This window comes from Medicago truncatula, chromosome 3, assembly GCF_003473485.1.
Source record: "Medicago truncatula cultivar Jemalong A17 chromosome 3, MtrunA17r5.0-ANR, whole genome shotgun sequence".
NCBI classification, from domain to species: Eukaryota; Viridiplantae; Streptophyta; class Magnoliopsida; order Fabales; family Fabaceae; genus Medicago; species Medicago truncatula.
In genome coordinates, this window is record NC_053044.1 from 51,460,963 (window position 1) to 51,488,052 (window position 27,090).

Here is a 27,090-nt window from a genome sequence, read left to right on the forward strand (position 1 = left end):
TCATGGCATATTTCTTTAAGTTCACCTGCCATTATTGAATTGATGATTGTTGCATCAGTATTATTCCATTGATGACCATTGTGGCATAACCATGTTTCTTCACAAAGCAAGCCATCCAATTTTCGACTATATTTTACAAAACAATAATGTCACTATTTTTTTTCTTCATAGAATTTGGGATATATTCTGTATGACAGATTAATTCAAAATTCGAATCTTTAATTTTGCATAGCCTGTTCTATTGGACGCGTTCTTCCATTCTTATTGAAATAATGAAGCTTTGAACAAATTCACAGCATCAAGTATTAACAACATAATCCCACAAAAATATATGATAAAATTAAAGCAACGCCTTCGGATCTGCAACGTTATGCCCAAAGCTCAACGCCGCATAAGACGATGAACAACAAACCACCACAATCGAATGACGAAATCACGAATAAAAGACCTAGATTTATGTGAAAAATCACTTATTTAGATTGAAATGGATTGAAATTGAGAGAAAAAGATAAAGTGATTTCAGGTCAAAAATTGACCCAAAACCACCACTCAATGAAGAAACTGCAAGAGAAAACCTAGACAGAAAAATTAGGGTAGGCTTATTGGAGAGATGATTTATCTAATTTACGAAAGCATACATGCACCGTAAAAATTATTAATCCAATCCATATAAATACGCCAAGTTTTGTAACCTGAACTTAAGAGTGATACATTTCATGAACCCTATCAGCAAGAAATGCGACGCCCATGACTACTATAGTGTGGATTAATACTTCTCTGCGACTTTCCCGTATTTTATACCAAATATAGCTTTTGTTAGACATGCTACCTACAAACAATTAAAAAGAAATTATTCCACAATTGAAGAACTAAAATCATTATTAAATGCAAAATTTGTAGAGGGTTTGCGATACTAACTTGTTTTTACAATTTCATTCAAACATGTGCAGCATGTACAATGATGTGCTTTTTCTGTCCATTTTCTGTTGCTTGAGCTTGATAAAAACCGTGTAAAAAACATGCCCGAATTGGTAGATGACACCCTCGGAATCTGTAATCCAATATAAAATAGTTGGTGTTAATACAACGTAAGATAATTGGCACTGAGAGAGATAGAAATCTTGCAAATTTCCAAAGGTTTTTAGATTATCAAAACAGGATCTCATATTTCAACTAATACAACGACGTGAAAAACCATGTGTTAAAATCACAACACACACAATACTTAAAAATAATTGATTCAAAAGATGGCATCATATTCATATTGATATCCACAGTAACTCCAAATACAAACATGCCAAATCATATTTGAATTTGTTAATAAAGCTTACACAAAATTACGGAAAAAATAGGGTAAATAACAGATCGAAACAGAACAAAATATTTATATAACGGATCGAAACGGAACAAAATATTTCAACAATAAACAATAGATTTCATAGATAGAGCGTTAAGAACGATTAGAATATTAAAAAAAATCATAACAAGAAACTGATTCAAACGTGATTAAATAAATACGTTTAGAAACTAACCGTACAAACCCTAGATCTAAGAAAATGATTCAAAAGAAAGAATGATTTAGAAACTAACCGTACAAACCCTAGATCTAAGAAAATGATTCAAAAGAAAGAATGATTTAGAAACTAATCGTACAAACCCTAGATCTAAGAAAATGATTCAAAAGAAAGAATGAATAACCTTCAATATCTGTCGCACCGACGCCATGTGTTCTGTTCTGGAAAACGGTGCAGCGAGAAGGAGGAGAAGCAGGCGTTGTGTTTTGTTGAAGACGGACGGACGAAGAAGTGAACGCGATAAGTCGAAACTGAATGTTAAAATGAGGTGGAGTGTGGGCTTATGGGTGCGTGGGCTTATATAATAGGCAATTCTTGGCAAAATACCGGGTTAGTCCCTATAAATATTGTTAATTTTTCCTTTTAGTTTTTCTAAAATATTTCTTCAACTTAGTCTCTCAAAAATTCTATCTCACTTTTGATCTCTTGTTTATAGAAACTCATATGTAGAATTTATATTTTTGGTTTAAATGTATCATTGGTCCCTGCACTTTCATCAAATTTTGGTATTGATCCCTGCACTTTTTTTGTTTGGCATTGGTCCCTACACTTTGTAAAAATATTGGTATTGGTCCCTCTGTTAACTTTCTGTTAAAAAAAAAAACACAAAACCAACGGAATGCCACGTGGCCCAATCATTTCACGCCACGTGGCACCAATATCAATATTTTTACAAAGTACAAGAACCAATACCAATAGTTTTGTGTTTTTTTTAAAAGTTAATAGAGGGACCAATACCAATATTTTTACAAAGTGCATGGACCAATTTCAAACAAAAAAAAGTGTAGGGACCAATGCCAAAATATGATGAAAGTGCAAGGACTAAAGGCATATTTAAACCTATATTTTTTAATAAAATTTTGCCGAAAAATTCATAATATTATAGGAATTTGCCGAAAAAATTTAATATGAATTTTTATATTTTTTACGGTTAAAAATTCATGTTTAATTCGTGCTTTCTTAAAAAATTCTAATTTTTTCTTCTTCAATATTCTACACATTTCTCAATAATTTCATTAAAAAAAACACAAAAAATAACTTAAAAATATATATATAAAAAAGTGATAAAAAAATAATGAAATTAAAAGCGTTTTCAATATTATCGCGAATACAGAGTTAATTAGGGGCCTGATTGTTGTTGTGGCTTCTATGTCTACATGAGTTTTGTTTTCTGGGCAATCATTCAAGAGTGTTGCTTTTTCCACCCTATGCATGACTAGCGTGCCCTGTAAATTTTCCAAAAATGCCCTTCTGCAATCCGGATTCATCAAAAATGATAAGTAGACACAAATTTTCAAACACAATAAATACACCATGGGTAATTTAGATCTTTACCCTTTAAACATATCATCATCAACAATCATTCATTCAACAATTTCATCACAATTCCTCGACAATTATCATTCTCCAATACATCACAAATTCAACAATTATCATTCTCCAATACATCACAAATTCAACAATTATCATGCACAAGTAGCAAGTACGACTGATGTCAATATGCAATGCGCCTAACCGACACATATATGCATGTGGTACCGAATCACCTCAAGGTCGTCACCTTCGATGCAACAAACAGATCGTATGTAAGATTTCACACCCGGTCTTACATAATATCCGAAGTAAAAGAATCATCTCTTTTACAACCACAAAGTTCAACATGACTATGATGCATGGACATACGAGCAAAGACTGGATCAATGCAAATCATCTCATAACTTTCAAAACAATATAAAGGACACCTTCCAAATATATTGATCATCTCCACAACAATTGGATTATCAAGTATTTACGTCCACACAACATTCAACTCATAAATCAAAATAAGAATCATCATCACATTATCACCATGATCATCAATAATCATCATTATCATTCAACATCACTATATCAAATAGTTTCATCATTTCAATATTTCTCATATCCCAAGTAAGAGAACATACAACATCTCATGACAAATATCATATCGATCATATAACAATTCATTCACACATCTCCATTTAGTCATACAAAACTAACCAATAAAGATTTATAAGGTGATTGGCTTAAAAGGATATTTTCATCAATGTTCGTCTCTCTTTAACATTATTCCAAGAATCTTCCATTTTCAAAACAAAACTAGTTAGAACTCAAGAAACCAATCACAACCATTTTCAGAAATCATGTAATCACTATACTACCTTAATCCCATTCCAATTCCTTGAAAATCAAATTTCGGAAAAACGACGTTCTTGGACGAATTTTCAAAGTTAAGTTTCAATTTCACAAACCAAGTCCAATTTCATTCAAGGAGATGTTCCAGTAGGATTAATTGTTCAAACAGTGATTATACAAGTTAAAAGAAGTGTTTTAAGAAGTTCGGATTGGCCCTAGGAAGCTCGGAACAAAAATCAAAAGGTGTTGAAACTGGGCACGTTCGCTTACCCGTTCGCTTAAGCGAACTCAAGGCAGTAGCTTCTGGGCTGCTCGCTTACCCGTTCGCTTAAGCGAACAGTCATCAGACAGCTGTTGTTCGCTTAAGCGAATAGTCATAATTCTGCAGAAAAATATCACGGGTTTCAACCCATTTTCACCCAAAATTCCCAATTTTGATCTCCCAATACCCAAACATGTTTCCAAAGATTGTTTATAGGTCAAATAACTCACAAGAACACTCAAAAACACATTGAACATGAAAATCAATCTCACTTTTAACCAATTTACCAAATCAACCCATTTACATAAAACATCAGCAACAATTCAAATTCTCATCATCAATTCATGAATATGCATACCCAAGTCATGATTCATCAACAACAAAATCAATTAACAACAAAAACATCAATTGAACATGAATCACATCTCAATCCAACAACAACTTAGCACATATAAACACATATTAAACAATAAAAAATAAATATAGCGGAAATCGGACTGTTACACTATTGATGACGACGGTATTGTGAGGTGAAAGCTCAGGAGGTTGTGGTTGTAGAGAGACGGTGATGACGGTCGTGGAGGTCGGTGAGAGGTGGATATGAGAAGATTTTGGACGGTGGTGGTGCCGGTGAGAGAATCCAAACACATATATTCGACGAAGATATTTCAATTAAAATTCAAAATTGAGTACTTCTCTCTCAAAGCTGAAAATAATGTTAGAGTCACGGCCAAAAACTAGATATGACGTGGAAGAATTGTAACATAACAAATTGTAATCTTTCACCTATCTTTAGGATTACAAAAATTTACCATGAATAAAATCTAGAAACTTCAGCCAAAATTGGAAAACAATTGTTTCCAATCAAAAGTTTGCATGCACTACAAAAACTGATTTTTACCCCTCATTGATTCATTCCACTCGTTTTTTCTTCTTTCTAGTCTGATTGAAGTCATCGATGGACTCCTCTTCAGTAGAGATCCTTTTGCCAATGCATTCACTATCATCACTGCTACAATCAATGATATTCAGGTCTGGTAAATGATACAGATCAATAGTTTTGCCAATTGAATTATCATATACAAGATAAACTGCTATCCTCTTCACAATGAAACCATTCTCAAAAACAACAACCACCTCCACTTTGTTACCGGATTCTATACTTGATACTACTCTCTCCCCCTCCTCATCTCCAAAGGAGATTAATGTCTCACTCTTATAGAGTTGAATGATGGCTCTTGTGTGATTTATCACTAACACGTTTTTAAGGCCATCTGATGTTATGTCATCTGAGGTTGAAGTATAGACAATGCACATCATTGTCTTTAAGTTATGCCTTTCCACTTGAGGGACTTCAAAAGTTACCGAAGAACCTTCAGAATTAAAGGTTAACCAATTTGGATAACTATCACCAGGGAGCAAACAACAATCACTCCCATTAACAGCCATATTCTGTAAAAGTAAAGATATGCTCAAAATTCAATTGACCAGTATATTAGTATCACCTTATCATCATTTATTCCACAATTAAAGATAATTAATTGTATTTTGGTTAAATATTTTTTTTGAAGTTACACCAAAATATTTGCTTGATTCATAAACAGAATTTTAGTCCCACTTAATTCCATCCCAACCAAAATAATAGTGTGGGGAAATAATGGCAATGACAAATTGTACCACTCTCTAAATTTTTAGTTGTAAAAGTATTTCATCAGCCAATTTCAATTAATAAATATTTGTTTATCTTCAACATGAGTATATTACAAGCACTACCAATCAATTTATTAATACGAGACTAGTATTAAAGATATGATCAAGAGCAGTAACTGACCAATCATTTAAGTTACAAAAGTTCTTTCTGCTCTTAACAGACCACTTCTTGTGCATCTAGTAAGGTTTAATATAAAAAATCGCTTATGAAATTTGTGGGGAATCTTCCACACATGTGCCATGTAAACTGTCAATAACTGACGACATTATTTGTCAGAAGTTCAACATTATTTAAATTTTTAAGTATTTTACCCCTTTAGCAAATTGTTGTGTAGACTTGCGTGTATTGTTTATAGACATATAAACTAAAGAATTCAAATGTATGAGGTGGTACACACACAAGCAGGCATACAAGTGGAGACAAAGAGAATGTATGTCAACAAAGAATATTTGAATTAAAAGAGATTTGAAGGAATATTTTGATCCTGAAACTGTAGAAGTAGTCATATTTGATAACTGTGATGTTGTTGCAATTGATTCCAAATCCTTAAAAACTGTGGCAATTAATGCATCCAAAATATTTTTTGCATCCAGAGAAAGTTGACATTCTGAGTTGCAATCCACCCAAAGACTTCGAAGCCTTTGAAGGTGGTTAGAAAAGGAGGATAGTTCATGGGAACTACTACTTGGCAGCAGGTGCATGAAATGGTGATGTGAGATTATTTGTTGGTGACATCCAAGACCAAATGATAGATGGAAACACATCACGTGAAAATCCTTCATAGCCGCACAGGTGACCTCACTACTGATAAAGGCACTCTTGTTATCGCAGTGTTATTTGCAACCAAAGTAGTTAAAGATTTCATTTATTCCATGTCCTCTTCCAACTTGTTAATCTTTAAACAGCCAGAAAGAATGAGAGTTTTTAGAGATTTTAATTTGTATGTGCTTCTTGGGAGGCTACATAGGCTAATACAGTCTTCCAAATTTATCAGAAGAATTTTGTCGAGATGTCCAATGCTAGGAGAAATCTCAGATAACATTGGGCAATCTTTGAGTACTAGCTTTTCGAGATTAGGCATGTTTGAAAAGTCAAGGCTTCGTGTGAGATAATGAGAATGACTAAGATTGAGAATTTTTAGCTTTTCCATCTTCTGCAAGAACATGAATTTTATAGACAAAACTTAAGGAAGAAGCTTAGAACAATAAATGAAAGATTTTAGAATGTATCAATAACCTTGAGAGTGAAAAGTGAATATTTACAATAGTGCAATGTCATTTTTTCTAAGACAAATATATGTTGATTTTAGTGGATATCAGTGTAAAATAATTTTAGACTTCACAATAAATCAAATTTAAAATCATCCCCTAATTTCTTAGTTGTTCACAAAAAGTTCACAATTTCAAATTTTAAAATTACATAATAGGAAACTATATGCTTCAGAGACTTAATACTTGGTACACTTTACACTGAAGGTTCTTGTGTAAACAACTCATGAAGTGCAAAAAAACAAAATCAAAATTAATACCTGGTTCTCTTTCCACACAACATTGACATTGATGTTTTCCAACTCACTGAAAACCAAATTTTCTTGATATAAGTCAAACTGAATCATATCTCGCACTCAAGATTCAATCCCCACTGAATTATTAGCAATAAACAAGTCTGTCTTGTCAAGCAATCGTGTAATATTTTCAACAATATCTTTAATAACCTCGCTTTCATTCCTACAAAAATTGATCAAACAGAAGGTGCATATATGCATATGTCAAAAGTATAGAAAATTTCCGTAAAATAATTATAGTCCGACGTGTGTGTGAGAGAGAGTTGGACTAGTCACAAAAAGTTGCTGTGAGGATCAAAGTCTTGTACAGATTGTTACTATTTAACACAACTTATCATTGAATTTGAAATTTCTTTCTTATCTTACAGAATTTTCAATTACCCGTTCAAACACACATTAAAGAAATTGTAAGCAGTAAATGTTGAATGAAATTACTTGGAGTTTAGGACTACAAATCCTACAAGGCCAGCCGCCTCGCGAAGTGCCAGTCTCCATGCTTGCTCAAAATACTGACGAAGCTGCAATTTGTAGTTCTTATTCTCTAAACGCAACTTATGTTCCCTCTTTGAAATCTTCGTCAAAAGATTTTGAAATGCTATTCCGAACTCACCAATTTGATGACGTACTTCCGATGGATCTACATTGTAAAACACCGGCAGAACCACTTGGCCTATGGTTTTGTGACACTCCATGATTTCCAGCAACTCATCCATACACCAACTTGATTCCACATAGTTCTTTGAGAAAACAATAATAGAAATTTGAGACTTTTGATTGTTCGTTTTAATGATGTCGGAATGCCATCTCCCTTTGGAAGCGCGTGATCGTCCCTATAAACGTTAATTCCAGAGTTTTGAAGAGAAGCATAGAGATGCGAAGTAAAGGAAGCACGTGTGTCTTTGCCTCGAAAACTTAGGAACACTTCATTAATCCTTAATTCTTTCGAGGCATTCTTCATTGATGTGTGATCATTCCAAAATGATTGTGCAGATTGGGGGAAGTTAATGAAGGAAGACATGGATGGATGAGATAAGAGAAGCAATGTTGCTTGCTCCGATGTGCAGTTTTTGTTTGTGGCGGTCAACGTAACATGTTCCTTCAATGTCACTTCATGGCTTGTTTAAATTTGTAATCATTGTTTCCATGACTACAAAATTTATACATAATTAAATGCTAATCTGGATTGACATAGTCTTTTTAAAGCTGTTGGCTGACGAGTGCAATGAGAAAATCACCATCAACTTTATGTGTTCCTTCCATGTACATTTATAAATTTCCTAGAATTTATTGAGTGTTGTGAAGAAGAATATGAATCTTAACTTAAATTATATAGGCTATTTTTTTTTACTAAAATCGGTCTATAAGTTCTTTTTCGATTTCACTCTGGTTTCTTTAATTCTTTAGTATTTTTCGTTCTATTTTAGTGAGAAACATGTAATTAATTCATAATTGTTTTACAAGTTAGCTCATCTCACGTCAGGATTGGATAGAAAACAAAGTTGTATAATATTTTTTTTAACGATGAATAAATAGTTTAGATGAGTATGAATCAGATCTTTGACATCACGGTTAGAATAGACGTGAAGACTCAATAAACAATTACATAATTACTTACGAATAATTTACCAAAAGTTATTTACATCATTTCAATTGCAAGGACTAAAATAATTTAATAAGTAGATATTAAAAAAAGTGACATAATGAGAAGCAAGAATGGTACCAAGTGTGCTGGGAAAGACAACGCCATGAAATATTGTGGGAGGTTAAAAAGTCTTAATTGTTTGTTTGAGTAGAATAACTCAGCTTTTTTCAACAAAAAAAAAAAAATGAAATAAAAAAGGAAAGTGGGGCTAGTTTCGTTTTCAATCCCAAAAATATATAGTGAGAAATTTTCTACGAGAATTGAGAAGTGGTTAACCAACAATAATACAGTCCAGTGGGACAGAGATTCGTGATTTGGTATTGACTTTTATTTTGGTTTAGCTCACCATCTTTGACGTACACGCAAACTATTTTCCTTTTAATAATACTTTCTTTCACCTAATCTTCCTTTCTTCCTCACGCACGCCGACCAACTCTTTCCGTCGTCGTCCATCTCAGTTATGAACGCACTTTCACATTCTTCTCTTCTTCCCAACCGATACCCTCAATCCCTTCATCGCCGCCGATTTTCACTGTAACTCTACACTTTTACCATTTTTCGCTTTCTGCATTTCATTTCATTTTTACTTTTCTTCATTCCAAATTCTCTCAATTTTAGACCAAATCGCATGGTGTTTGTGTCTGTCTGTATTGTTCTTTTTTTAATATCTATATACCTGCAGGAGCAGCAATTCAACAAACCCTTTGTTTTCAATTTACCAATCTAATATATGTATGTGCTAATTAAAATATTTGGTTTGTGCTTTTCAGGTCATGTTCTGATATTCAAAATCTTACCCGTGTTACTTGCTACTCGGATTGTAACAAGTCTACATCTCAGGCATCCTTGTTTTTGTGTCCTGGCTCGACCAATACAAGAATTGGCAGCAGAAACTTAGTTTCTCGCTCATTTTATTCTGCAGATGCAAGCACTTATAATGGGCTTACTGTACAATCTCCTACTCACGCTGCCCAAGAAAAAGTTGGTGTGTTGCTTCTCAATCTAGGTGGACCCGAGACACTGGACGATGTTCAACCTTTCCTTTTTAATCTTTTCGCAGATCCTGTATGTTACTTGTTTTTGCACTTCTGATATTACTTATTATTACACATTCATATCATTTTTATGCTAATTGTTTGGAGCGGATGTGCTTTGGTCCCTTCCTAATTAGTAGGAGGCTATCTATTGAGATTTGATCACTCAGCTGGCTGTTCTGATATTGCATCTGGATTCTTAGTTTGTTGGTTGTAAGCATGTGCCTAGGTTCCTAATTGAGGCTCACACAATCTTGTGTTTGTGCTGGACTTAATCACTGTAATATTGGCTTAGATCCCGGAAAACAATTTAAGTAAACAAGAGTGCTGCCATAATTTGGTAGGATGGGCGATTAAAGGTCAATCATGAGTTTTGGTAGGTCGTGGCAAGGCTGGAGCAGGATTTTTGCAAATAATAAGAATTGCTTCTCATGTGAGGATGGGTGCAGAACTAGTTCTGCGAGATGCTTGGGACAAACATTACTAAAACCAAATATATATATGTGATGTTATACAGGAAGGAATAATGGGGGTTTGCTTGCTGTATATGTGGTGAATTATTCAATTCCAAATTGGTGTAGAACACACTAGGATGCCTTGGAATCTTCATTGAAAATTGTTAAAAATTCTGGAAATGCTAGAGATATGTCTTGGCCAAGTTTGTTGCTATTCTGCCTGCACTAGAATATTGTATGATGGAATACATGGTTGTGCTAGGACACTAACTATTTTTCTTCTACAGTCATGTGATTTCAATTTCTTGGTGGGCGCTGCAAGTTATTTGGGTTCTAACAGTTGAACCTGGGGGTTGGGCATGTTTGTGATGTTTTGGAGAGATTGGGGAATCAATTTATTGTATTTTATTGATTGGTGTGGCTCTGTTTATGTTTTATGTAATGGTTTGAACTGTTGTATATTGATCACTGGGTACATCTTGTTCCAGTGGTCTATCTTCTCTTTGGAGCATTAATATTATCTTGTCTTTGCAAAAAAAAATGTTTGTATGCTAATATGTCTCTTGTATTGATATAGGATATCATTCGGCTCCCAAGATTGTTTCGGTTTCTCCAGCAACCATTAGCAAAACTGATATCTACGCTCCGGGCTCCTAAATCCAAGGAAGCATATGCTTCTATTGGAGGTGGCTCTCCTTTACGCAAAATTACAGATGACCAGGTGCAGTTCAATTTTTTTGATATGTGCCTTTCTTATTTTTATTTTCCCCTTATATGTTGTTTGGCTATGTAGCACTGGCACTCTAGATTGAAGGCATGTCCGGTGTTTGACACCGACATACATGATTACATTCAATTAGTTCCATTTTTTAAAATAATTATCAGTGCTTACGTGTTAGTGTCATGTCTGGTGTAGGTCTCTGTGTCAGTGCATCATAGCTGTTTAGTGCTTTAATTTCTCTTCAAGAGGAATACTTTGTGGCTTTTTCCTGTTATTTTCTATAAAATAAAAAAAATAAAAATAACAGTGTTACGGTTTAGAATGGAAATAACATCTTTTATGGCTTCTGATGATCATGCAGGCACTTGCACTTAAAAGGGCTTTGGAAGCAAAGGGCCTCTCTTCAAATATCTATGTTGGGATGCGGTACTGGTACCCATTCACTGAAGAAGCAATTCAACAAGTAAGTCCTATATATTTTATATTATTTTCATCATACACATGTTACCATTTATTTAAGTTATTGATACAGGTGACTATTCATTTTTAAATTATTTATTGTGAGCTCCATTTTGTCACCTTAAATTTGGGTTTATTGTTAAAAGCTTGTCTTGTGTGATAGATTAAGAAGGATGGAATAACAAGGCTCGTGGTGTTACCCCTTTATCCCCAGTTTTCTATATCCACTACTGGGTCAAGCATCAGTGTTCTGGAGCAAACGTTCAGGTACTATGTAGTGGCACTTCGTGAATACCTTTGCATGATTTAGAGATTTTTTTTTTTTTTGAAGAAGCAGTTTAGACATTATTATTAACTGATATTATTTAATTTTCAGGGAAGATGCTTATTTGTCTAGGCTTCCTGTTTCCATTATAAACTCTTGGTATCAAAGGGAAGGTTATATCAAGTCAATGGCTGACTTAATTGAGAAAGAACTCGAGAGCTTTTCTGAGCCAAAGGAAGTGAGTTTTATTCTTGTATTGAATACGTTTTCTTTAAAACTCAGTATCCGGCCCAAGAACCGATTATTCCGAGGGGTCCAATCCCACCATCCACTTGTATTGAATACGTTGAACATGGTTATTGTAACCTACGATTTTTTTTCCGAACCTGTTAGTAGGGCTTACAAAATTTGAAGGTTATATGATGTATTTTACTCCAATCTGAACCGTGGCATACCAATTTTTTTCTTTCTATTTGTCAGGCAATGATATTTTTTAGTGCCCATGGTGTTCCTGTCAGTTATGTTGAGAATGCTGGGGATCCATACCGAGATCAAATGGAGGAGTGCATCTTCTTGATCATGCAGGAATTGAAGGCTAGAGGAATTAGTAATGAGCACACTCTTGCTTATCAGGTTTGTTTTGAACTCTTTCAACTTGCTTTTCTACCATCTTCTGATTTGAGCTTGAGCAGAGCAGGAGATGTACCGTTCAATTAATAGCTGGTTTGTATTCTTTCTTTCCTCGGGTTATCTTTTCCCTGTATCTGACATTTTTATTGGATGGATTGCCAGAGTCGAGTGGGCCCTGTACAGTGGTTGAAACCATATACAGATGAAGTTCTAGTTGAGCTTGGCCAGAAAGGTGTGAAGAGTCTTTTAGCTGTTCCAGTGAGGTACACTATCATTAGCCTTTTACTACGATAGCTTATTGGCTTAAAATAAGTAGCCTTTTGTAGATTTAAAAGTCTCTTCTTCTATCTCAGCTTTGTGAGTGAGCACATAGAGACTCTTGAAGAAATTGACATGGAGTACAGGGAATTGGCTCTTGAATCTGGCATCAAGAATTGGGCACGTGTCCCGGCTCTTGGTCTCACCCCTTCCTTCATCATGGATCTTGCAGATGCGGTGATAGAAGCTCTACCATCGGCAGCAGCAATAAATGCCCCTACCAGCACCTCTGAAGATATGGATAAAGACCCAGTTAAATACTTCGCCAAGATGTTTTTTGGTTCAATTTTGGCTTTCCTCTTGTTTTTCTCGCCCAAAATGATTACTGCGTTCAGGAATCATGTCATTTAGAAGAATACCACCTGAATTTGATTTCATAGATGTTAAAGCAATTGATAAGAAATTTGTATACTTCATATTTTTTTCCTTGGTTTTACTCCTTTCCGGATATAATACATACGTCACAGAGATATAAAGCAGAAGTGATTGTTGTACTTGATAAAAATGAGAACTTGAATGTCAGCTTGGAAATATTCACATAAAGAACGACCCAGACAGTTTACCACTTGTACTCATCTATACAACTAATAAATTACAACTTTATGTTCTTCTTGCAAAGATTTTAGTACAATGACAGTATGTATGTATGTTGTAAGTTCGCTAGCGCATATATATGCATAGGAACATGTATTTGTTTATAGGGCGCTTTGAAAAAGACGTGGCTCTACATAGAGGGTGAACCTATATTTCAAGGGAACAATTGGACAATGTGCCAACTTTTATCCTAATAGGGTGTGTTTACACCTATAGAATTTACTTTGGGTAGAAACATCTATTGATATTATATGACCAAAGTACTTCTTATGATATTTGAATAATTTTCACTTAATTTTGGGGCTAAGTCAAGTCTAATACCTAAATTTCAACATATTTCAATGTATTTGTCTATGCTCCAATGTCCCCAACTTTTAAGATTGAATTAAATTAATCCTAAACTCAAAGGGAGGAAACCATAAGAAAAAGTTCAAGACACAAGGAAATAACACGATGCTAACAAAATTGAGACTAAATAGAACTACCATGAAAACGGCGGAAATGTTCATTCGTTTTTTTAATTCAAATTGCCAAAAGCAAGAGGAAGATAAACACAGTAGTATCATATGGTAAAAGAGAGATGATCCAGAAGCAAAGAAGATACGTATTTTGTAATGCATAAAAATTTGAAAACCAATCAAACAAGTGATTTAAGACTGCACCAATAATCAATGGCGTTGCCAGGACCCTGGACCAGGGGGTTCAAGCGACGAATCTAAATGTATTTTTTTTGTGGTGGTCGGAGTTTGAACCCCGAACTTTGCATATATTATGCATTGTCTCTACCAACTGATTTAAAATTGTAATCCTTCTAAAAAAAATTGTAATCAAAATTAAAAACATATTATACAATTTTTCATTATGTGGTTTATCGATTTTTTTTTGGTCCAAAATGCGGTTTATCAACCTATTATATTCATGTTATCAAACACATCTCTCAGTCATGAGATAATAATCGGTCATCCATTGCCTCCATATTTTTTTTTGGTGGTGTAATACATCCCATTGCCTCCATTTGATTACGCAACATAGTCTTCACAATCTTCATAATATAAAAATGATCATGGCTAACTTCAAAAGTTGTTATATTAACATTTAAATTTTGTAAATTTCTTACACTACCGTAAATTCTAATATTTACCATTTGACATTAGAAAAGTAATATCATCAATCACCAATAATATAGAGAAGTAATATCATCAATACTTTAGAAAAGAAAAAGTTTTTTAACAAGGTAATAAAAATGAGATTGGTATAAGATTTTTTTTATGAAATATGAGTTATAAATAACACTTGCGTGCATCAACCAATATGATTCGTATGGGCTTAGTGGTATATCTTGTTAAATTCGATAGCAGGAGATTCATTCTTGGTATTTTAGTAAATAATTATTATAATATAATAATAAGAAGAAGGTAAATATAGTCAACAAGAAAAGCTGAATTGCATCGGTAATAACTAATGATGGGCTCCGGCAAGCCAGCACATAAATAAATCCAATAGAAAAAAGATGTGTGTCTAAATCTACGAACAAATTTCAAAGTCAGATGCATAGGAGGTGCAAAATAGAAAACTGAGGGGATTCAACATAAAAATATAATAGCATAGTAGTGCAAAATTATAAATGTGAGGAGGTGCATGTGCATCCCCTGAGGTGAACGTGGCTCCGCCACTGCCAATAATACCTAACATTGTTTTTTTTTTTTTTTGACGAAACACATAATGACATGTTGATTTTCCAGATTCCAAATATTTTACAGCTATGATTTGGTTCGGATTAAGAAAATAAGCTCCTGCTATCATGTGATTTCACACAGAGCTCTATTGGGATCTCCTGAAATATGTAAAAGTCGGTGCTAAACTTTTACCTTTTGTTTCAATTTTTTGCAAAATCAGACGGTTGCCACCGAGTTATACATATATAATCCTTCTTACATTTTCAAAAAACATAGGTCTATGTAAGTATTCTGTGTTCATTTTAGTAATGCCTTTTAACATTTATTCCACGGTTGCACCATATTCTGCAAATGGCATATGGAACTTCGCAGCTCATTTCAGGTAAATTCTTTTCTTTTGCAATGAAAGATACGGAGATCAAACCATACAACTTGGATAAATATAATTATCAACGAAAATGCTAGTCCAACACTGTGGATTCAGTACTGTTAGCTCCTATTCAACCTTTCGGAAAATATTCAAGTACCAAAATAAGTTTGTTTTCATCTAGACACTCCAATGCGATATAGATTATAGAAAAAAAGACCTAAAGGTGAAAATGGAGGAGAAAAAAAAGAAGAAAAACCAGAAAATTAGAGAAGACAACAATATTTTGTGAATAAAATAAAACAGTTAAGATACTTTTATACATTAAACTGAAGCATACACTACAAATATATAGAGTCAAGCCATAAGCTTGCTTGTAAGACTGAACATAAAATCTGCACTAAATCTACTCTTAAGCACTAGTCATCATTACCTAAGTTCATTAGACATCATTACCTTGGGACTGTTTTACTTACTAAATAAGCAACAATCTAATTATGACACTTATACATAAACAAGTAACACTTTAATTATGACAGAAAACAGCAGTAGAAAATAATTAACAAAAGAGAAAAATATCAATCTCCAACACTCATCCTTGATATTTTTCTTGAAAAAACTCCAAGCATTGACCCCGTCTCTTCAACATTCATCTGATAAAACTTCATTGGCCAATTTTTTTTGGTTTGTTGCATCGGTAACACAATTTCAGTTGATGATTGGGTGATCCGTTCTTGCTTCTTTGAATTCCAACCAGACACAACACAACCAAATAAAAAAACACAATCAGAAGCAGTCTTGACATCGTCGCTTTCTGCATAAACTAGGAGGTCTCCACTTTCATTTTGAAACACACACAAGTCATAGATAAAGGCATCAACAACATTACAATCAACATCCTTTTCTATAATCTTTTTCTCCTTGCTTGTAAGAAGGAACATAAAATCTACACTAAATCTACTATTAAGCACTAGTCATCATTACCTAAGAACAATAAACATCATTACCTTGGGACTGTTTTACTTACTAAATAAGCAACAATCTAATTATGACACTTATACATAAACATGCAACATTTTAATTATGACAGAAAACAGCAGTAGAAAATAATTAACAAAACATAAAAATATCAATCTCCAACACTCATCCTTGATATTTTTCTTGAAAAAACTCCAAGCATTGACCTCATCTCTTCAACATTCATCTGATAAAACTTCATTGGCCAATTTTTTTTGGTTTGTTGCATCGGTGTAACACAATCAACTTTAGTTGATGATTGGGTGATCCGTTCTTCCTTCTTTGAATTCTATCCATATACAACACAACCAAATGAAAAAACACAATCAGAAGCAGTCTTGACATCATCACTTTCTGCATAAACTAGGAGATCTCCACTTTCATTTTGGAAAACACACAAGTCATAAACAGAGGCATCAACAACATTACAATCAATATCATTTTCTATAATCTTTTTATCCTTCTTGCTTGTAAGAAGGAACATAAAATCTACACTAAATCTACTCTTAAGCACTAGTCATCATTACCTAAGAACAATAGACATCATTAACTTGGGATTGTTTTACTTACTAAATAAGCAACAATCTAATTATGACATTTATACATAAACAAGCAACACTTTAATTATGACAGAAAACAGCAGTAGAAAATAATTAACAAAACAGAAAAATATCAATCTCCAACACTCATCCTTGATATTTTTCTTGAAAAAACTCCAAGCATTGACCTCATCTCTTCAACCTTCATCTGATAAAACTTCATTGGCCAAGTTTTTTTGATTTGTTGCATTGGTAACACACTCAACTTTAGTTGAAGATTGGGTGATCCGTTCTTGCTTCTTTGAATTCCAACCAGACACAACACAACCAAATGAAAAAACACAATCAGAAGCAATCTTGACATCGTCGCTATCTACATAAACTAGGAGGTCTCCACTTTCATCTTGAAAAACACAAGTCATAAACAGAGGCATCAACAACATTACAATCAACATCCTTTTCTATAATCTTTTTCTCCTTATGCATGGTAGCTTTACAACCCTCAAAATTAGCAGCTTCAGTATACCTTGCAGTCTCCAACATAGCAATATTACATCTAGCATAATTGCCATCCAAAGTTCCCTTTTTTTGAGCAGAAAAATTTGCTTCAACTTTACTAACACACAAGGATGTTTGCTTCCACTCTACTGGAAAGCTTTTGCCTCACATTTCAACAATCATCAATTTAGATCTAGAAGGATAAAAAATAGTGCATTTCATATCCTTAAAATGCAAAGAATATTTTTTCTCCATCATTTGCCCAACACTCAAAAGACTTTAATTTATCTCAGGCACAAATAAAACATCTAAAATATATTTTATACCTGAGAGAGTTTCAACACCACAATTCCTTTGCCTTTGACCTCAACATGTTGTTCATTGTCAATGACAACTTTGGAGTAAAATGATTCATCAAGTTCTTTAAAAAAAAACTAACATTGTTAGTCATACGATTGGTGCATCCACTATCTATTAGCCATGTTTCTTTGCTACTACATGCTAAACAGCAAAAAGCCTTAAACAATTGCTCCTCATCTTCTTGGTGCTACTCAAGAACTCGGGCTTGTTGTTCCTACTGGTTTGTTTTGTTTTTGCAAACTTTCTCCAAATGACAAAGTTGGTTACAAGCTCTACATTAAACTTGTGGCATGTACCAATAAAACTTGTCTAAATGAGTATCTTTTTTGCAATGTGGACAGGGTGGAAACTTCTTTTTCCCAAAAATTTTAAAGCTTTGATTTTTGCCTTTGTTGCCGGCCAAAAAGGCACCTTCAACAATTTCTTTCATCCTTAAAGATCTTCTTTGTTCAGAAGCTTGCAAAGCATTAACAAGCTCTGCAACTGTGATTTCAGAAAAATTCTTATTTTCTTCAAGAGATGAAATTTTTGCTTCAAACATCTCTGAAAGACACACCAGTATTTTTTCCACAACTCTTTGATCACTGAGATCTTCTCCCAACAATCTAATTTGTGTAACAACTTTAGAAATTCTGTCAGAAAACTCTCTAACAGATTCTTTCATTTTTAGTGCTTCAAACACTCTTCTCAAGTTCAGCACTTTCATTTTCTTTGTTCTTTCACTTCCTTGATACTCCTCCTTCAGCTTGTTCCAAGCTTCATCATGTAGAGCTGCATGTATTATGGCAAGAGCGCTACCTTTTTTTTCCACTTCATCACTGTGATTTCTTGTTTGAGCTAATGTTGGGTTGTTCGGGAGAGGTGGTGGGTCACTGCCCTTTTCAACCACATCCCATAAACTGAGCCCTGAAATAAGTCTTCATTTTTACAGCCCACAAATCATAGTTTTTACCTAAAAACACAAGAGGTGGAGGTAAAGAACCACTATTAGAAGCCATTGCTGGTGCTTAAGTTTTTTTTAAAAGGTTTTGTGAAGGTTTTCTTTGATTGGGTGATCCGTTCTTGCTTCTTTGAATTCCAACCGGACACAACACAACCAAATGAAAAAACACAATCAGATGCAGTCTAGACATCGTCGCTTTCTGCATAATCTAGGAGGTCTTCATTTTCATTTTGAAAAACACAAGTCATAAACAGAGGCATCAACAACATTACAATCAACATCCTTTTCTATAATCTTTTTCTCCTTCTTGCTTGTAAGGAACATAAAATCTACACTAAATCTACTCTTAAGCACTAGTCATCATTACCTAAGAACAATAGACATCATTACCTAGGGACTGTTTTACTTACTAAATAAGCAACAATCTAATTATGACACTTATACATAAACAAGCAACACTTAAATTATGGCAGAAAACGGCAGTAAAAAATAATTAACAAAACAGAAAAATATCAATCTCCAACATAGATGTTGCTATAAAAATGGGAGGAAAAAAATTAAAACCACATCCCAAAGGACCATAATAACCATCACAAAAGAAAAATCAACTCTTGGGTGACACTTTAGCAACACTGCCCTGTGGAACAGCCTGTGCAGTTGCTCCATCGCTAGCATACGCTGGAGCCTGAGCATAACTGCCACCATAAGAACTATTCCCATATGACGGTGGAGTCTGGCCATAGCCAGGCTGGCCACCTTGAGGAGCACCATATGATTGCGGACCATACCCTGGTTGCACTGGTGCTCTCTGAGTGCCCAACTCTGGCTGAGCATATCCAGAAGGCGGGGCCTGGCTAGAGGGATATGCTGAATGACCATAGCCTCCTGCTGTGCTAGGTGACTGTGATTGACCATAAACAGGTGGATTTGCACTTGGCTTCTGAGAGGGAGGAGCACCATAACTAGGTCCATAACCAGACTGTGGTTGACTTCCATAGGCCGCTTGGGTGGTAGGGGCTACCGCATAACCTGGTTGAGGAGTTTCTGGTTGGTTGGTAGCATAACCTTGCTGAGCAACAGTAGTGGGTTGGGAAGTTTGGGAGGTATCCGCTTGTGATCCATAGTTGGAAGTGTGCCCCTCTTGGGTTGGATTACTCCCACTTCCATAACTTGGAGCAGAGCCATAACCTTGTTGCTGATCATAAGTTTGTGGCTGACCATACCCAGATTGTTGTTGTGCATTATACGCACCATAGCTTTCCTGACCATAACCCTGTCCTGGTTGGCTATAACCAGAGGAAGGAGGTTGACTGTAACTGTATCCAGACCCATCAGCTGGCTGTGGAGGACCCCCAGGATTTTGCTGTTGCTGGGGTTGTTGGTTGTAATAATCATAACCACTTGCATGAGTAGACTGCTGGTGAGATGGTGCGGTGGATTGGTCCCAGTTGGCGGAATATCCACCGGGTTGCTGAGGAGGATAGCCTGCATATGGTGGCTGAGGCATGTTATACTGCGGTGATGGACCAGAGTATGATCCAGGTTGCCCATAGCCATAACCAGCTTGTTGCACAGGAGCAGGAGGAGGAGCCCAGCTAGACGGTGGTCGGGATTGGTAACCTTGCTGAGTATAACCACCGGAGTTCCCTGAATTTCTGAGACGATTCTGCAGAGAGAAACATCACAACCACAAATTAAAAAGGCAGCTCGACCAACGTATCAAAACATAAAAATATACGAAGCAATAGACGTACACAAAAAATGGGTGTCAAAATATGCATAACCTCATTTCCATTGATGCCAATAAAAATTAGTCATAATTTCAATAAGCTGATTGTCAAGACAACAGATATTTTACTCACTACAAGAGCTCAAGTATGGGAAACTAAATCCAAATATACAGACCGTACTTCACTAAGCCCCAAGTACATTGAAACAATCCTTTCAACCTTCCCTCAACCCAATCTAACAGGTCAGCCTAAACAAACTATGAAATAAAAGCTAATAAAACTGATTAGTGAGTGCCATTATAATTGAAAGTGAATTTAACATAGGAAATAGCTATTCTTTATATGTAGATGAGCACAAGTCCCAAGGATAAAACTATGCCAAATGAAAGTTGAGCATATGACCCAACGATAAGAAATATTTTAAGTATAAGTTCTTACGAACAATGACAGAAACACACAAATGGCCTTGTTGAAGAGAATTTTAAACAAAATCCAACAGAGAGGAACATAAATAGAGACAATGACTAAGAGTACTCAAAGTGTTGTCTAATTTTATGGCTGACATACACAATCAACAAGTCAAGATTCAAAAGGGACATAAAGTTGATAAATCATAGCTACTGCGGTCTCCAGTCTGAGTTATCATGGTTTCATTTGGCAAGCTTATGCAACCATACTGTAAAAATATGAGCACCTTATTTTTACAAAAGGCGGAGAATAAAAAATGAATAACAATTTTGTAGGGACTAAACTCAAAAGGTCCATAATTATATAAGGTAATTGTATAAGAACTTCAAACATATTTAATCCTAAAACTAAACATGGTTATAAACCCATAATTTTAAACTTAAAAGAGATTTGGCACATTCCATCCAAAAATGATAAGCCAGATAAAACAAAAAATTGTGTTGATAACATACCTCACCAGTGAGGATTTGATTAACCAATTGCTTTGCTGATTCAATCTGATCAGGGGTCCCATCGATTTTTAATGTTCTTTCTGTTGATGTATCACCTGGGGGAGGATGCAAAGGTATCACCTAAAAAAATTGACAATATTAGTAAAAGTTAAAATGAATAGGAAATCCAAGTCTTGAGAGTCGGGCAGTCAGCTGTTAACAGCATCTAACTAGAATCTAACTTTTAACATAATCATGATTAAGAAACTATATATCGAACAAGAAACGAAGACAAAAGCGCAAGAGAGAACCTGAATTCGTGCTCCGGTAGAAGCTTGCATACTCTTTATTGTTTCTCCTCCTTTACCGATTATAAGGCCAACCTAAAGATGCACACAAGAAACCACATCAACCCAAATGAGAATAAACAAAACACTGCCAAAAAACATGCCCGCAACTGGATATATTTCCTTCCCACACCTTATTGTTTGGTATTTGCATCACAAATTCATCACCCCCAGATTGTGCAACCATCCGTCTAGTTCCACCGCCAGAAGCCCCAGCTTCAGCCTAGTTAATAAACAACATGTATCAGTAATGTTTCACAAACAGGTCAAAGTTACACCAATTCCAACATCATTTGAGCATATTTATTCATGAAATACTTCATATTATAGTTACAGAATCAGTAGAAAACAACTCTTATCAGTGATGTCTCACTAACAGTATACAGTTACAGCAATTCAACATCACTTCGTTTGAGCAAATTTATCGTGAAATACTTCATACTACAGATACAAAATCAGTTGAAACAAGTGATGTTTATTGAACATATTAAAGTTTATGCCACTCGAACATCATTTGAGCAAATTCATAATGAAATGATTGTCATCAATGTTTTACTAACAGGTTAAATTAATGTCGTTCAAGCTTCATTTGAGCAAATTTATCGTGAAAGACTTCATACTGCAGGCACAGAATAAGTTGAAAACAATTCCTATTGGTGAAGACAACTCCTATCGTGAAATATTTCGTACCTATCGTGAAATCGTGAAATACTTCGCTAAGAGGTAAAGTTACAGTCATTTGAACATCGTTTGAGCAAATTCGCCATGAAATTGTGCAATATTAGAAGAAAACAACTCTCATCACAGATACTTCACTAACAATTTACAGTTAACAGTTGCAAAATCCGTTGAAAACAACAATTTCACTAACATCTTACCTTTACCGTCATTTAAACATCATTTGAGCAAAATTGATCATAATTCATAAAGCACATCATATCACATATACAAAATCAGTCAGATACAACAAAATCAGACTACAGTTGCACCAACTTCTACATCATTTGAGCAAATTTATCATAAAACACTTCATATGACAGTTACAAAATCAACTCCTATTGAAACTCCATACAACAGTTATCAAATCAGTTCAAACCAGCTCTAATCAATGATATTTCACTAAGGTAACAGTTACGGTGATTTCAAAACAACAATTGAGCAAATTAATCACGACATACTTCATATAACAGTAAAAAAAACAGTTCAAAACAACTCATATCAATGATTTTCCCTAAAACGTAACAATTACAGTAATTCAAAAAATATGAATTAATCAAATTGTTATCAGTAAACACGAGTTTAAAACAAACAAACCTCGGCAAGGACTTCATTGATGAGTTTCTCAGCAGAAGAAACAGCATCAGGAGTACCCATAAGTTCAACCATCCTAGTCTGAGAATTAGGATCAGCATCCATATCACGAGTAACTTGAATCTTAGCACCAGATTGCATCTGAAGATACTTAATAGTTTCACCTCCTTTACCAATAAGAACACCAACCCTACCATTAGGTATTTCAATCTTCTTACTAGAACCATAACTACCACCTTGTTGTGAATATTGCGGCTTCAAATCGTAAGAATCAAACCCCGAGTGTGGAGCACCGTTATCGGACTTGGTTCGTTTGGGATCGTAGGAGAGTGGTGGAGCGCCGGTGACGCTGAGAAGACGAGCGGCGACTTCTTGAGCTCGTTGTTTGGCGTTTGCGACTTCGAGTTCGATGTCAGTGGCGGTGGGTTGGTCATCGTATTTACGTTTTAGGGTTGCGTACTGTGCTTCTTCCGCCATTGAAACAAACCCTAGAGGGAAGAAGAAAGTGAAAACACGATGTGTGAAGGAATTGGATTAGGTTTTGAAAACACGATGTGCTACTGGTCATTTCAGATACTAGAGAAGAGGTAAAATTTTACTCGGACTTAAATCTAATTTTTAATCACACAAAAAAAAAACCAATTAAAAAATGTAAAATAAGAATTTAACTATCATATTTTTTTTTTTGGAAGGAAATTTAACTATCATATTTTAAAAATTCAATTAAAAAAAAGTAATATAAGAATTTTTTTGACAAAAGTAATATAAGAATTTAATTAACATATTCTAAAAGTTTGGACTTATATATAAAAATCGTTGATGGTCGTTATTGAATTTTAAGATTTATGAGTGGGTTCTTTTTGCCTAAAAAAATATTGTAAAAATTAAAAAAAATATATATGAATGGTATTTTGATTAAAATTATAGTACGAATCGTTAGGTATATATTTGTAATTTAGTAATTTGAAAAATAAATAAATTGAAGATTTCATCATATTTCATCCAAATTAGAGGGTAAGCAAAACCAAAGTAAGTGGTGGAACATGATGGAATGCATGTTATTGAGTTTTATTCCATCCCATCCTTTTAATGATTATTCAAACAATGAAATCTTAATTTATTCCATTTCATCCTACTTCATTCCATCACATTCCATCAATTCAGACATAGCCTTAGTGTTACGGTAGATATGTAGTTTGATTTGGTTCGGATGACAAAATAAAAACCACAACCAAACACGATTTATTGCGGTTTTCGTTTTAATTGGTTCCGTTTACGTTTCTATTGAGTCACTAGGTTTTGAACACTCATAAATACTTGTTTGCGTGCGTATATGTATATGTGCATATAGTCACTAGAGGTGTTCAAAACCGAACCAACCCAATAGAAAAACCGCAAACCAAACCAATCCAACCCGAAATCGCAAAAAACCGCACTTGGTTCAGATGAATTCGGATGACTTTTGCAATGAACCGCGCGGTTCGGTTTGGTTTGCGGTTTGCATCTCAGCAGCCGAACCAAACCAAACCAAACCGCAAGAATCATGAATATTACTTAAACATGTACTAGCCCAATTACTGCACAAACTGAACCAATCCAAACCGCATTGGTTTGGTTTGGATGAATTTTTAAAAATCAACCGAACCAACCAAACCGCATGCTTTTTTATCTCGTAGTTTGGGTTTTATGCTCAAAACTGAACCAAACTACGTCGCGGACACCCCTAATAGTCACTCTAAAAAGACATTTATAAAGGAACCGAAGGAGTGCTATTAAAAAATTATTGTTAATTGTTATATGGCTAAAATATGTTTTTGGTCCTTGCAAATATGGTGAGTTTGGATTTTGGTCCCTGGTAATTTTTTTTTTTTTAAAAATTCATCCCTGCAAAAATTTTTGTTTTTTAAAATAGTCCTTGACTCCACTTTATTGATGATTTGACGCATTTCTTCTACACACGTGGCTTTCGTTGACTGTGGAAGAACGTACACATGGCACACAAGTGGCAATTGCCTTATTTAAAATATTTAAAAATCATTTTAATTAAAATTAAATTTAGTTTTCAAATTTAAAAAAAGATTTAATTAAATTAAAAAATTAAAGAATCAGCATTCTTTTCATCTCTTCTTCTTCTCCAACCCTTTTCTTCTTATTCTTCTTCTGCAATAACACAACATCTGTTTCACCATCTTCACCATTTTTCCATCATCATTAAAACCAATCAAAACCACATTCAATTGTAGAGAAAATGGGAGAAAGATATCCAGAATCTGAGGAGCAAATCCATAAACGAAATCAAATCTCAACGCAACAAAAATCAAATCTTAAACAAAATCAAATCTTCTCCATCACATCGCAGCAAAATCAAATCTTAAACAAAATCTCAAATTTGAGTAGCAAACCCATAAACGAAATCAGACGAACCCAGAAGCGAAAACGAGTGAGAATCGTCTCCGGTAGTCAGATCTGGTGGTTGGTGACTGAGCGGTGATGATGGCGGTTCATGTTGTAGCGCGACGAGGACGGTGGCGGAGGAGTTTTAATTTGCGGTGGCTTGAGATGGGCTGATGGCAAATCTTGGTTGCTGTTAGTTTTTGTTTATGAATTGGAAACAAATGATGTTTTGTCATAATTGAGTTCATGGTGAACTGTAGATTGTGATGTGATGTTGTGTTTCTTACCTCCATTGCTTCTCTCTTGTTGTTACTGTTCTAGATCCAAAGAGATGGTCTCTCTTGGTGTTCAGTTCTTAATACATGTTTTGGTCCTTAACTTATTTTCGGATTTTATTTTGGTCCTCTAACTATAAAGTGTCTCAATTTGATCTCTTATGTTTTCTCCGTTACCTCTTTTGGTCTTCTCCCTTAGGTTGTTTTCAAAAATAGTTAACCCTTGTCCACATGTCATTTAAGATTGGAGATTAAGGGTTAGATTTAAAAAGTATACAATGAGCTCACAACATACAATCATTTCTATTTTTCTTGATTTTCCTAAAAATATAAATTTAAAATCACCATCAATCTACATCTTTTTATATATTTTGAAAATAATTTGTATCCAGATTTTTAAAAATTAAAATATTTTTCAGAATTTTGTAGAAAAAAATAAAAAAAAATCTGACCTTTTTTTTTAAAATTTCGTAATAAAATTATTTTTTTTCAAATTTTGAAAAAGATTTTATAAAATTCAAGAATAACTTTTTTTTCATATTTTATAAAAATCTGAATTTTTTTATATATTTTTCAAAATTAAAATATTTTCCAGAATTTTGTAGAAAAAATTAAAAATAACCTTTTTTTTCGAAGAAAAATATGATCTTTTTTTATAACCTTTTTAAATTCTGAATTTTTTAAATTAAAATATTTTCCAGAATTTTGTAGAAAAATTTGTATCCAGAATTTTAAAAATTAAAATATTTCCCAGAATTTTGTAGAAAAAATTTAAAAAAACATTTTTTTTCGGAAATCTGACCTTTTTTTGAAATTTCGTAAAAAAATAAATTTTTAAATCTTGGAAAAGATTTTAAAAAAATTCTGGAATATTTTTTTGGATAATGTTTTATGTACACACTTTTTTCCATACACACATTGTACCACTTCATGTGAGAGTGTGTGAGAGACAATACATTTGAGTTTTTTTGTGTGTGGGGGGGACCACAAGGACACTTGTCAAAATTGTATGTGGGTGTACAAGTGGTACATGTCACCTAAGGTGGTTTATGTATCACCACTCATTTTTTTTCCTTCTAATTTTAAAATATGAATTTTTTATATATTTTTCCAGATTTTTAAAAATTAAAATATTTTTCAGAATTTTGTAGGAAAAAATTAAAAAAACCTTTTTTTTCGAAAAAAAAAACTGACCTTTTTTAAAAATTTCGTAAAAAAATAAATTTTTTTAATTTTGAAAATGATTTTAAAAAAATCTGGAATATTTAAAATATGAATTTTTTAATATATTTTTTGCTTCAAAAAAATCAGGTGTTAATCATTCACCGTAGGCTACAATAAACCTACATGA

At 34.1% G+C, this 27,090-nt stretch overlaps 3 protein-coding genes across 5 annotated transcripts; 1 reads left to right on the plus strand and 2 right to left on the minus strand.

The window, feature by feature from the left end:
- Positions 1 to 4,683: 4,683 nt before the first annotated feature.
- On the minus strand, positions 4,684 to 8,546 carry LOC11435222 (uncharacterized). Of its 3 annotated transcripts, none has more exons than XM_024779257.2 (3): positions 7,701 to 8,544; positions 7,230 to 7,428; positions 4,684 to 5,442 (listed from the first exon to the last, which is right to left on the minus strand). In XM_024779257.2, the coding sequence occupies exons 2-3, from the start codon at positions 7,314 to 7,316 to the stop codon at positions 4,903 to 4,905; spliced, it is 627 nt and encodes a 208-aa protein (XP_024635025.1). In that variant the 5' UTR covers positions 7,317 to 7,428; positions 7,701 to 8,544; the 3' UTR covers positions 4,684 to 4,902. The 3 variants fall into 3 exon arrangements, 2 of the variants coding, with proteins under 2 accessions (XP_024635025.1, XP_024635026.1); XR_003010378.2 differs by lacking the exon at positions 4,684 to 5,442 and adding an exon at positions 5,850 to 6,854 and having other exon boundaries at positions 7,701 to 8,539; XM_024779258.2 differs by having other exon boundaries at positions 7,230 to 8,546.
- Positions 8,547 to 9,188: 642 nt separating this feature from the next.
- On the plus strand, positions 9,189 to 13,407 carry LOC11429865 (ferrochelatase-2, chloroplastic). The gene is made up of 9 exons (XM_003603087.3): positions 9,189 to 9,441; positions 9,678 to 9,972; positions 10,974 to 11,117; positions 11,479 to 11,580; positions 11,740 to 11,843; positions 11,953 to 12,079; positions 12,322 to 12,474; positions 12,634 to 12,734; positions 12,825 to 13,407. The coding sequence occupies exons 1-9, from the start codon at positions 9,368 to 9,370 to the stop codon at positions 13,138 to 13,140; spliced, it is 1,416 nt and encodes a 471-aa protein (XP_003603135.1). The 5' UTR covers positions 9,189 to 9,367; the 3' UTR covers positions 13,141 to 13,407.
- A 5,580-nt stretch (positions 13,408 to 18,987) lies between these two features.
- Positions 18,988 to 23,657, minus strand: LOC11423244 (far upstream element-binding protein 1). The gene is made up of 5 exons (XM_003603090.4): positions 23,074 to 23,657; positions 21,893 to 21,982; positions 21,724 to 21,795; positions 21,434 to 21,553; positions 18,988 to 20,449 (listed from the first exon to the last, which is right to left on the minus strand). Exons 1-5 carry the CDS (start codon positions 23,545 to 23,547, stop codon positions 19,388 to 19,390), a joined length of 1,818 nt encoding a protein of 605 aa, XP_003603138.2. The 5' UTR covers positions 23,548 to 23,657; the 3' UTR covers positions 18,988 to 19,387.
- Between the last annotated feature and the right edge of the window lie 3,433 nt (positions 23,658 to 27,090).